Source organism: Pleurodeles waltl, chromosome 9 (assembly GCF_031143425.1).
Source record: "Pleurodeles waltl isolate 20211129_DDA chromosome 9, aPleWal1.hap1.20221129, whole genome shotgun sequence".
Taxonomy (NCBI): domain Eukaryota; kingdom Metazoa; phylum Chordata; class Amphibia; order Caudata; family Salamandridae; genus Pleurodeles; species Pleurodeles waltl.
This window is the reverse complement of record NC_090448.1, coordinates 312,814,393-312,826,954: the sequence shown is the minus strand read 5'-3', so window position 1 is coordinate 312,826,954 and position 12,562 is coordinate 312,814,393. Positions and strand designations below refer to the sequence as shown.

The 12,562-nt window shown below is 44.7% G+C and overlaps 1 protein-coding gene across 5 annotated transcripts in view; it reads left to right on the top strand.

Moving 5' to 3' along the window:
• SEMA3B (semaphorin 3B) overlaps positions 1 to 12,562 on the top strand; it is a 268,305-nt gene that overhangs the window by 170,684 nt on the left and 85,059 nt on the right. For all 5 annotated transcript variants that reach the window (XM_069206818.1, XM_069206819.1, XM_069206816.1 and 2 more), the window contains 2 exons: positions 5,764 to 5,921; positions 8,969 to 9,031. In XM_069206818.1, coding sequence (XP_069062919.1) covers positions 5,764 to 5,921; positions 8,969 to 9,031 — 221 coding nt within the window. The remainder of the gene's footprint in view (positions 1 to 5,763; positions 5,922 to 8,968; positions 9,032 to 12,562) is intronic.

Sequence of the window (12,562 nt, the reverse complement as noted above, 5' to 3'; positions counted from 1 at the left end):
CATCTGTCAGTTGGTTATTTCTGTTTTGGTTGTTAAACTGGTAATAATGAGGTCAAATCTTTCCCCATCCAGAATTGCCATGAGTATAAATCACAAAATAATGAATCTTGCACGGCAGTGACTTGCAGCATTCACTGTGGTGCTGTGTCCCGCTCAATTTAGAGATATGCACTGCTACCTCTGTTTTTGTGCATTGTTGTCTGTGATGCTGCTCGCTGCTAGCTGTGGTGGTGCGTCTTGCTTACTGCTGTGGTGTGCACTTCTCTGGGTGGTGCTGTGCTCTGCTCACTCTGGGGTTGTGCTGTGATCCATGTGTTGATGCTCAAGGCTGGCTGTGAGGTTATGCTGTTCTCTGGGTGGTGATGTTCCCAATTTACTGCGATGCAGTGCACCACTCATTTGTGGTTTGCATTCTTCAGTGTCTTTGGTGTGCATTGCTGGCAGTGGTCGTTTGAACTACTCACTGTTCGATTGTGCCTTTCTCAGTGTGGTAGTGTGCACTGACTGGAGTTCATTGCAGTACTCACTGTGATGCTGTGCCCTGCTCAGTTAAGAGTTGTGCACTGCTGTATGATTTTGTGTGTATGGCTGGCCCTGGTTCTGTGCATACCTTTTATTGTGGTTCTGCACCTTGCTTAATGTAGTGGTGTGCCCTGCCCCATGTGGTGCTGGGCTCTGTTCACCGGAACAGTGGAGTTCTGCTACACTCTTTGTGTTGGTGTTCACAGCCGGTGGTAGTGTTGTGGTATGTTCACTGTGGTGCTGTGTCCTGCTCAGTTTGGGGGATGTGCACTGCTGTCTGAGGGTGCATGGCTGTCTGTGCTGCTGTGCATTTGTGACTGTGGTGCTGCACACCTCTTATTGTGGTTGTGTACTTTGCTCAGTGTAGCAGTGTGCACTGCGGCATGTGGTGCTGCGCCCTCCTCACTAGCACAGATCCTTGCTCAGTATGGAGTTGTGCTGCACTCTGTGTGTTGGTGTCCACAGCCGGTTGTGTTGCTGAGGGATGCTCAGTGTGGTGCTCTGCCTTGCTGACTTTAGAGCTGCCCTGGTCAGTAGTGGTCTGCACTGATGGCTGTTTGCTATGCTCTGCTCCAGCTCCATGCTCATTCAGATGGCCTGCGTTGCTGCCTCTCGGTGCTGTGCATGCTCGGTGATGTGGCCAGAGGCCTCCCTGCCCTGAAACTGCCCTGGGATTCCCCAACAATAGCTCATTCATGTTTTTTTACTCTTCACCTCCTCAAAAGTCAGTTCATTAGGCCGTGGGTCTGATAACTGCCCCCTTAACGGCGCTTTACTGTGCCTGCCGCCGCTGGTCTACTGCTGGGAGATTAATGTCCCACTGTTGCCTTTGGCTGTATTGTGCTCGTGAAATTAGGGGGCGCGCGGTGTGCCTGGAAGGCGCTGCAAGGGAAGGGGTGGTGGTCAAAACCATTGACCTGAAAAAAAAGGAGGTCAAAAGGAAAGTAATTATCAAAGAAAGGGAAGGTCACAAAAAAGCGGGCAAAGGAACAAAAGTGGGGTGCGAGGAAAGGGGCAAGTGGTGGCAAGCAGGAGGGGTGTTAAACAACCGGAAGCAAGGACAGAAATTCCTCTGTTACAAGGCTGTCCGCTAGTGGAGGGAAGAGAAAATCAGGGCCCGGATCTACAAACGTTTTGCATTGAGCTTAAGTTACTTTTCTAACACTATACAGGCGCAAAGTGTTCGGGTGGGATTTACAATTCAACGCAAATCATGGTTTGTGTTGGATTATAACCCAAAGTAATGCAAAGCTGAACAACGTGCGGCCTTGCGTAAGGTTACATCAAGGGAGGGCTCCATGGATGGGGCTTGGGCGTTCCCATTCTACTACCCATGCCTGTTGACGCAAATCCCTATCTACAAAGAATTGTATGCAGGGATTCGCACCAAAATCCAGTGCCTCCTCGAGGCACGTATAAGAAGGAGAATTGTCTTAAATTCTCCTTTTTTTCATACTTTGCATCTGTACAGCAGACATACAAAGTGGGAAGTGCCTAAGAACATAGATTTTGACCCAGAAGGGATCGCTTCTAGTACAGAGCTTGCCACAAAGCGGACACCCTTGCACAAGAGTGTCTGCGGTGGCTATGGCACCCTGAGCAAAACAGCACCGCATCGTAGGAGATGTGGCGCTGTTCTGCTGTCTCCTATTCACACACCGCAGCAACTTTACTTGCTGCCCTACGTTGTGTAACGTTTTGTTAAATCTTGGCCCAGGACTATAAGTGGGATGATAAAGGTGGGGTTGCTTGCAGGGGCGTGGTAAAAAAAAAAGCATAAATATGAATTTTTTCATTCATGGCCTATGTAATTAAGGGTGTGGCTTAAAACATAAACTAAACACCTGTGCTTCCTATAGGGTGCCACTTCACCAGTCTTCAGATCCCTCTGTGTGAATTTCCTGCTGTTGCATCCAGAAACATCACGCAACAATGAACATGCACTAAATAAAGTCAGACCTGTTGGCTTTGCGAATGTTTGTTAGCAGCATAAGATAAACGAGTTACAATAATGATTTTTGTTGTGAATAATAATCAGAATTGAAAATGGGAGACTATTAATTAAACATTTCCAAAGTCTATGGAAGGGGTAGTGGTCTTCAAAGTGTCTCAATCACTCCTGTCCTTCCCCTCACTCTACTTTGCTCTGCAGTCTCTCTCTCTGTTGGACACATGCCCCTTTCCTCACATCTTTCTGCAATCCTCCATCTGCATGTCTCACACCTCATCTCTTTCCTCTTATTCACCCTCTTTTCACTCTTTTTACTCTCTCCTTATGCATGTGCTTTGTTGCTTCTCTTTCCTTTCACTGTTCAGCGCACACAATGCAATCACTTACTTGTGGCCAGTGCATTTCCATTTACTTATTTCAACAGCTTTGTACCTCCTTCACTCTGTCATGGTCCCACAACAACAATTGGCACATGTGACCATTGCTCTCTGCACTCTGTAGAAATGCCAAGGACTGGGCCTGCATGTATTCTAAACCCCTGTGTGACCCACTGACGGTTACTGTGAGAAACTCACCCTGCCTTCAGTCTCAATGACAGAATTCTTAATCTTGGCCCATTATAAGTACCCATTCAAAACCTCAACTGTCCCAGACACCAAAGGCAGCACAGGTCATGCTATGCACTGTACAAGAGTAATATGTTAAATGAAAAAACTACAGAAACAAGACATTCTGGAAAAAAAGTAAATACTCTTAAGGAATGCAGGTATTGCAGTGCTTGTGAAATGTAAACAGGAAGCAAGGGACTGTACTGAATTGCTTTAATATGATTTTAGAGTTATTTTTCAGAAACTGATGATTGTTTCTACTTTTGAAGGTAAAGACCTCACTCTAGGACGTGGGAGGGACCGTTTCAAGGTCAATTTCTAATTATTGCCTGCTCTGAGATCTGGGGGGGGCTCACCCCACTTAAACCCCCGGGGAGCACGATAGAGACGCAAATGGCGCCAACAGAAAGAGATAGAAATGGTGTGGAGAGCATCGTGCAATGGAGAACCCACTCCCAGTAGTGTTGTTAAAGGAATGGAATGCGCCGCTTGGCTGCTGTCGAGGATTTCTGTGATGTAACTTCCGCTACCCCTCTCATTTTGGTTAAATGGCATCCGTGGCATAGTAGGACAGTGTAGAAGTAAAAGAAATTACTGAGAGTTAAATGAGGCGCTGGGGAGTAAGTGGGCATCAGGTGGAGAGAAAAAGGGATGGAGAGACAGTGGCAGAGAGGAAAGAAGATGAAGATATTGGTGGGGGTGGGGCTTGAACCGGAAATGGGGTGGAGTGAGAAGGGGATGCTTGGAAGCCATGCTGGTAGACGAAATGGAAAGAAAGATAAGCCGATAATTACTGTTTTTCAAAGCGTTGGGCCGGATGAGTGCACGGGTTTGTGTGAGAAAAAGCTGCAGGCCTTAGGTACAGGGCACGTAAGCAGCGCAGATTGAGTTCATTCGCGTACTCAGTGATTAAACACGTATGTTCGGGCTCTCAGAGATAACGTTCAGTGCACGCAGGTCGGATGTTTTGAGTTCTTTGTGAACTGACAGGGGACAGCTTGTCGCGGAGGCACCATCAAACACTAGAAATCAGTGTACTAGCAGCCTAGATACAGGAGGCCAGACAATAAGCTGGTTAATTCAAAAGTTTTCTGAGAAAGTTCATGCCTTCCAGACACAGTCATTTGTGTTACTGGGAGAGATATTGTGGCTTCCCTTGAATTTGACAAACACCATTGGTAGCTGAATAACCGATGCTTCACTTACAGAGTAACCAAGATTTGTGATGCCTAGTACTTTTCAAAATCTATGGCTATGTTTTTCAACCTCTGGCTAACGTTTTTGACCGTTTGAGCGCACATTATTAACGTTTTTTTAAAAACTTCCTTTATACATTTTTTTCTGCCAGTTCAATCCACATCTTTTGGTGTATTTCTAAAAAAAAAAAAATGGAAACTAACAATCTTATCGTGTTCGGGTAAATTATTATGCCACCTATACATAACATTCGTAGCACGTTTTCCCATCTTTGTTTGAAAGCTGTGTGACGGTTGTGCAGATGGGTGATAGCAGCAAAGCCAATGTCCCTGCTGAGGTTTATAAAAAATATAAAAAAGTATACTTTTGGCATATTGTGAGTGGCCACACATGTTAAATGTAACAGGAGTTGCTGACAGTACGGGAAATAACGAGATCTATGGCAACTGTAATGATTTGTGCTGTTTGACCCAGAGGCCTCAGTTCATTACAGCAGTTGGTGTGTGTGGGTGAAATACCAAAGCAAAATGAGGAATAACCAAGGGGGGTCAGAACCGACATTACAAGTTGTCTTGCATTTCTTCATTTCTAAAGGTCTCCTCAAGATCCAACATGCCAACCACAGTTACTCCAAAACACCGATAACCCCAAATTAGTAACCTTTGGGGTGCAGGAGGCTGGTGTGAGGCCAAAAGTTGACAGTAATAACTCTCAACAATGATGCCCCTCAAGTGCCCATGAAGACTTACAATAATATCCCTCAAGACCCCATGCAGACATATTGTGATCCCTCCCAGCCCCATGGTCTAATGCTGGCTAGCAGTCATTCCTGTCTCATGTCTTTATGCAAGTGATATTGCTATACTTATGTACCCCATGCAGGCTCACACTGATATGCCTCGCACTCCCCAGGCCAATTTACACTGGTGCCCCTCATGTACCACATGCAGACTAATTGTCATGTCTCTCAAGTACGTCATGCAGACTTATGAGCAGACATATAGTGATGTCCCTCATGTACCCATGCACACCTCCAGTAGTGTCTCTCAAGAACCAATGCAGGCTTCCATTAATGTCCCACATGTATGTGTTGCAGACTTATTGATGTCCATTGAGCACCTCTGCCAACTAACAGTGATGTCCCTCAAGTACCCGTACAGTTGCAGTGATGTCCCTCAGGTGCCCATGCAGACTTCCTGTGATGCTGCTCCGCTAACCACAAAGAGTTACGGTTATGTCCCTCATGTACCCTGCTGACTTCCAGTAATTTCTTCTTGTATCGCATCCTGATTTACAGTACCCCTTGTGCGCTCCATCTAGACTCCCAGCAAAGTCACTCGTGTACCCATCCATATTTACAAGGATGCCTCTCAAGTATCCTGCACATGTTTATATTGTTCTTGTTCTATGCAGTTTGAAAGTGACATTCGACTTATATGCACCTATAGACACTTGCATTTATGTCTCTCTTGTATCCCTATGCAGACTTGCAGTCCTTCCCAGGGCTGAGGACTTATGAGTTGGAACGGTCCTGCTGCTACGATGCTCTACTACTGGATGAGGAGCGTGGACGGCTCTTTGTGGGTGCGAGGAACTACCTGGCCTCCCTGAGCCTGGAGAACATTAGTAAGCAGGACCAGAAGGTGAGGCACCCCCTGTATCTCTTTAATGTTTTCTGCGCCACACAGCTGGGATGTTTCAGAGTCTGACCCTTGGTACCATCCCACCATAAACTTCACTATCTCCATGCCTGACGAGTCTTGGGATTCAGCTCCCACACACATGATTTGTCATCCCTGGGAAATCTGAGGTTCTTACTTCAAGTCTGAATTTGTTGTACTATACAAAGGCCACTGAAACCTCAAGATTAGTCCTATAGCCTCATTAGATTCCCTACAATCTCCAGTCCAAATCTCAGGGCCTGGCCACTGTTTCAGCATTAGCGGTTTTATCTCTGTTACAGGGAATCCTCTGAGTCCAGTCGAAATACTTGGGTTTTCCTGTGCTACTATTTTCATGATTTCATGAGCTAGAGCTATTACCAGACAAGCACTGTCTGTAATCTTGACCATCTTTTGCTAACTCAAGCACGTACAGGAGGCTGCCATAGGTGACATGGTCTGGAGAGCGATGTGTTGAGCCTAGATAACTCTCACTCTCTCCCCATGCATCATACAATGCACACATTCCACCTTTCGTGTATGAAAAGCCCCGGGAATTTCTCGCCATGGGAAACAGGAGACGGGGTCGAGAGGCGGCCGGGGGGCTTTGTTCTGTCCAGCATGGAACTCTGAACATCTCTGCCTCTTCAGTACCTTACCCCCACTACTCCCCACCCGCAACTAACCATGAAATTACATTTAATGAAACATACATCCACCCTGGGAACCATCAATAAGGGAATAGTTTGAAACTATTTGGAGTTAGAGAGGCTTGATTTGCTTACTGGGGAAATTCTTTTGGGACTTTATTTGGGCAGGTGTCCCTAATGGCTTTGAGAGACAGACTGGAGCGTGTGAGAGAGGACAGAGTTTCTCTTTTACAATCAGTTTTACCTATTGTCCCCTGTGTAGCCCTCCTGAGCTGATACAGGTGAAACCTCTGCTTAATAATTAAATATCCACCTCCTACCTGTGCAGGTTCTCTTTTAGATATTGACATTGGACCCACGATGCCAGTATGCCAGTTAGCTCTGGTCTCTCCAAACAAATATTGGGGAAAGAGTAAGTAAGCATTGCCTACTTAGATCAGCACTGTGTACCTTACCCTTACCATAGCCACTGGAATTATATTAATTTGTAGTCACATTGTTTTTGGCATGAATATAGATTGGCAGCATTTGCCACATGATCAATCATTTGCTGCACACACTGCAGATTTCAGAAAAAATAAGTTTTGATTTTTGCTCAAACAGATCAAAAGTTTCTAAAAACACAGTCACTCAGTTGCCGCGCAGTGGCAGGCCCTTCTCAAAGATTGACTGGTCACCTTTCTCTTGTTTATTTATGTATTTTGGTGTCAAAGTAGTACTTGTCAGTGAAATCTTTGACCAGAAAGTCACAAAGTGTGCTTCATTATGCCACAAAATTTGCCTTTCATTGATGCATAATTTGGTCAGCCCTACTTCATAATTTGGTCGTCTTCTTTCACATAACTCCAGTGGCTCTGCACTTATCTTAGTTAGATGGCCTCATGCGGGATTTTTCAGATTTATTAGTGTTGTCAATTTTCAGCGCTGTATGGGTGGGAGCCTTCATAGAATCAAAAAGGGGAGTTGGTGGTCAGGTTTGAACTTCATTGGCAGAGTTGTATCTGTAAACCCAAGTAGGGCTAGCGGTGTTGCCGTTAGAGATGAATATTTGGGGATACTTAGTCATGGCACACGGGCGGTGTTGCTGATGAGAAATGAGTTGTATTTTAAAAGCTTTGTGAAGAATAGCTAAGGGGCTAACATGCGACCTTGGGTAAAGTTCCCATAGGATACATGTTTTGTGTGTGTACATGTCTGCGTGTGTGCATGTGTGCTTATGGAGGAATTGAGGGGAGTCTTGAAGTAGAGGGGACTGTTGACTAGAATGAAGTTGCATTAACTTAGCAGCGTTGGGTTCCAGAAATAAAATAGCATGGGTTAAATCAGAGCCTTGTAAAGGTGCATTGGACTTCCTGCATGTGGTGCTCTGTGATAGGAGTAAACTGAAAGAATGAACTCTAAACAGGGCATGTAATGGATCACTAGTGGTGTTGCAGGTGAAAATCACAGTGTATTGGCAGAGTGGTGTGCCTGTGTGTGTGAGAGAGAACACCTCTGTTTTTGTGTGTGCATGGCTGTGTGTTGGTGAAAAATTGTGGGGGCAGTTATGAGTTGCAGAGGGCTGATTATCAGAATTAGGTTGCATAATGGACAACCAGAGGATAAGTATCAGGATTAAATGTATTAATAAATCAATGTAGACCCCAGTGCAATGAGAGCATGACCTGGATGAGATCCTCATAAAGATGCATGTGGTGCTCTGTGATATGGAACATTCTGAAAGAAGGACTTTTATATCTGAGGCAAGTAGTGAAGTGCATTTGCAGAAGTGTGCATGTGCGTGTGTGCATCTACATGTTCTTGTGAAAAATGTGAGGGCAATTTTGGTCTGCAATGCTGCTGCTGACCAGAATTAAGTTGCACGAACAGAGCACTGTGTGCATATGTGTGCATGCATTCAGCTGCATGTGCGTGCTATGCAGCCAGTAGTACTGGACTGTTGATCAGGATTAAACTGCATTAATAGAGCATTGTGTGCATGTGTGTGCATGCATTTGGCTGCATGTATGTGTTATGTGACCGGACAGTACTGGACTGTTGATCAGGATTACATTGCATTAACAGGACATTGTGTGCATGTGTCTGTGTTTGTGCTTGCATTTGACTGCTTGTGTGTGTCAATGTAGCTGGACGTAATGGACTGATGATCAGGATTAAATTGCATTAACAGAGCTGTGTTGGGCCCCGGTGCTAGAAAAGCATGGGTTGAGTGAGATCCTCATAGAGGTATATTGGGTGCCCAGCATGTGGTGCTCTGTGTTTGCTTTATGAGCCTTCAACATTGCTAACAATGGACGCAAATAGTTTCGAAGAAAAGTTGAGCTCAGCTCCTTTGTCAGCCTGCCCTCATGGGCTCTCTGTCTCTTTGTCTCTTTGCAGGTCCATTGGCCAGCTCCGGTGGAGTGGAGAGAAGAATGCAACTGGGCCGGGAAAGACATCAATGTGCGTGAGCTCCCAATTTCTGCGCGGTCAGCTGTGTCTGGGGGGCTGTCTGGTTGCCACGGAGCAAGTGATTGAAATGTCGGCTGCTTTGTACCTGAGGAAAGCCTGTGATAACGGATGAGTTTTCATTCTCTGGCAACTCCTGCAAGTATTTCAGTTAATATTTCTATCCGAGGGCAAATGCAAGAGCATCCTCTGGATCAAGGTAGCTGGGCCCTCTGTGACTTTTTTTTGGTCACACCTTCATCTCTGAGAGGTCAAGGCAGAATCTGGGAATGGTCGTGGCTAAATCTGAGAGGTAGTGGCAGAATCATAGAGGTCATGGCAGGATATGTGAGAGACCAATGCAGAATCTGAGCTATCATGAACGAATCTCTGAGCGACCATGGCAGTGTCTGTGAGATGTCACGTCAAGGAGACCATGGCAGAGTTAGAGATGTCATGTCTAGGAGACTATGGCAGAATCTGAGATGCCGTGGAAGAATCTCGGAGTGACCATGTCAGAATCAGATGTCATGTCTAGTAGACCATGGCAAAATCAGAAATGCTGTGGTGCTGTAACAAATTCTTTAAGAGGTTGTAGCAGGATGCCTGGGAAGTCTCTGCAGATCTGACAGGGTTTAACAAACAGGATCTAGGGTGTTTGTTATGGAATGCCATAAGGTCACTTAGTACTCAAGAGGTTGTAATATAAGCTCTAATGGGTTGTAGTAAAAACTCTGGGAGGTTCTGGATTTATAAGAGTTTCTAGTATGGCCACACCAGTCTGATAAAGTTGGTAGCAGAAACTCCTATAGATTGCAGCAAAATCTCGAATTGTTTTCTGTTGAATCTCTGAGAACGTTTAGTAGAGTCTCTAATAGGGTGTAGAATCTCTCGGAGGTTGTAGCAAGCTATCTGACCCTTTACAGCAAAGTCATAAAAATTGCATCAGAATCTCTCATTAGTTGTGGTAGAATGCCTGTGTCTAACCGAGTGCCGCATAGGTAGTAGCCTAAATGCTAAGAGGTTGTAGCAGAAACTCCTTTCAGTTGTAGTAGATTCGCCAATATGTTGTAGTAGTGAATCTTTGAAAAGGAGACTTTATGTCATAAAGACTTTAAGATATCTCAAGAGAATCTTATCATTGTCTTGGCACAGGGTCTGAGACGCATCAGCAGAATGTCCAAGAGACCTGACCTCTTACTGACAGAAGAAAGTATAAGAGGGCAGCACTTTATCTAATGGGTAGGAGCCCACAGGAGAAGCCTTGAAATGCTCAAGGCACCTCAGTGTGGCCAGGAAAACTAGCGGCATCTCAGGTGTGGGGGAATAGGTTATGGTAGCGCTGTGCCTTTTCTGAATGAATGCGTGAGCTGCTGTGCTTCTAGGAATGTATGAAGGTCATTTCTGTCTCCACTGCTGTCTGTTTTACCGAGTTCAGGAATCACATGCTAAGTTACAAAGTACCTCACAGCTTAACACATGCACACAGTGGTTGTTTTTCATGAGCATGAAAAGTATTTGGAGTAAAAAACAAATAACTTTATACTGCAGGTGCAAAGCTTGTTACCTTAGGTAGTTCTTTCTCTTGAAGAGTGCTGTGACGCCACATCTCCGTGCCATTATGGTTGGTTTTGTGGCATATTGTGCACACACCAAAACACTTCAGAATTATTGAAAAGACAAGCACATCTTTGTTAAACCACGTCAAGATCCGGACCCTGTTGGCATAAAGTTGTACATTTATGTGTGCTCATTGCCTAAAGCACATTGAAAATTGTATTTTGCAACTTTCTAGATTGCCATACTTTAAGCACTTTCACATTGTGCTGAATTAATACTGTTTTCAACTCAAAAAGTGCACTCTATGATCATATTTGTTTGCAATCTTACAAAATGGGCTTTAAGGCAGTTGTCATTAATTGGCTTCATGCATGGTATGCTATGTCAGGGTAGGTTTTGTATGAAGGGACAGTTATACTTAGGAAACCCTGTTTCAGGTCTTTGGTTTTCCTTTTACAAACCAAAGTAATCAGGTCCATGAGTTCAATGGGTTTGAAATGATTGAAGAGTGTGACTTCCAGAATGTACTAGATTGTTGATTGAGAGTCCAGAACTATAAACATGGTGTGTCGTGTGACCAGGAAACATTTGATAACTGTGAGAATAGTGGCTAACAACGAAAAGGCAATAGTACTGTGCAGCTTGATATTTGGGCCTTAAATGGAAATGTTTTCTTGGCCTCAATGAGATATAAATTCCAACATAGTGAGGTTCACAGGTCCAACCATTCTCTCAATTGTTAGATTGAGCGACGTGGCCTCCTTAGCTGGACACCAGAAGGGCCTGTCTAGTTATTCTCCAGTGGACAAAGACTTTCTGTCCACTGCCGCTGTCAGCCTGACCACAGCCTTGTCACTCTGTTGAAATGCTTGGCATGCAGCTGAAATGAAGGCTGCAGGATCCAGTTCTAACTCTGAGTCTGTCTCTTTGCCAGTCACCACACTGCACTGTGCTTCACACTCTTCTTCCGTGAGCGCATTGTCCCATCCATTCTTCTGGGACTCGGGACAGCCCTCCTGTAAGTAAAAGTGTGGTGTTCTTTTTAGGTCCGGCTTGAGAGCACAGCTGTGGCCAGATAATGTGATCAACCTAAAAATACCTTTCAGGAGTACTACAGAGAGGAGATTGTGCTTCACCCACATGTTGGTAGCCAGGGGTACATGTTATGATTGGGGAGAAGTTGTGTGCTTCCAAAGAAAAAACTTCTTCTCCTCCACAGAGCCCTGAGTATTGTGTTTATTTATCCAGCTACCTGAGCCAGCAGCAGGGTGGCTGCCTGACCTTGGAGTTAAAGGGCACACACATTACATTGTAGTCCTGTCAATGTGACTTAGATAGCTAGATAATTTACAATGCTTGTTGTTCCTCTGGCAGCAGAACAGATGTGAGGAGGGCAGTCATAAGGGATTTATTGCAGGCCCAACATCCTTACTTCCATATTTAACTTCAGAGTGCAGACTTGTGTTAGAGAGCAGTATGAGAGGCCCAAGTCTACTGTTCCACATTGATTGGTAGGTCTGGCTGGAAAGTGCAACTGTATCTCAACCGTATGTTGTTAACAAAAACAGCTTGCAGTGTCCTACTGAGAGAGTAGCTTAGGCTCCACACACATGTTGGTTTTCATGAGTACACAATTTGAATTGACAACATTTGTGCGCTTCCACTAAAAATAATGTTTAGATTGCACGTTTTGGCCTATGTCAAAGGTTATACTCTAGGCAGCAGAACAGAGCTGGTTACAATGGCAAGCCAGTGGTTATGATAAAGGCATTGGGCATGACATTTATATTGTGAAAAGCATATGTTAGAGTTTATAGGCATTTAAGTGTGGATTGTTATTACTCTACATTAAAGACCATAGGTAGGTTTTTTGTTACATGGAATTTTACAGATTACCATAGTAAGCAGTGGTTTTGATGTAGGTTAAACACTGTGAACAACCGTGGATACGGAAAGTTAATTCTGTGAGAATCCGTGTTAGGTTGT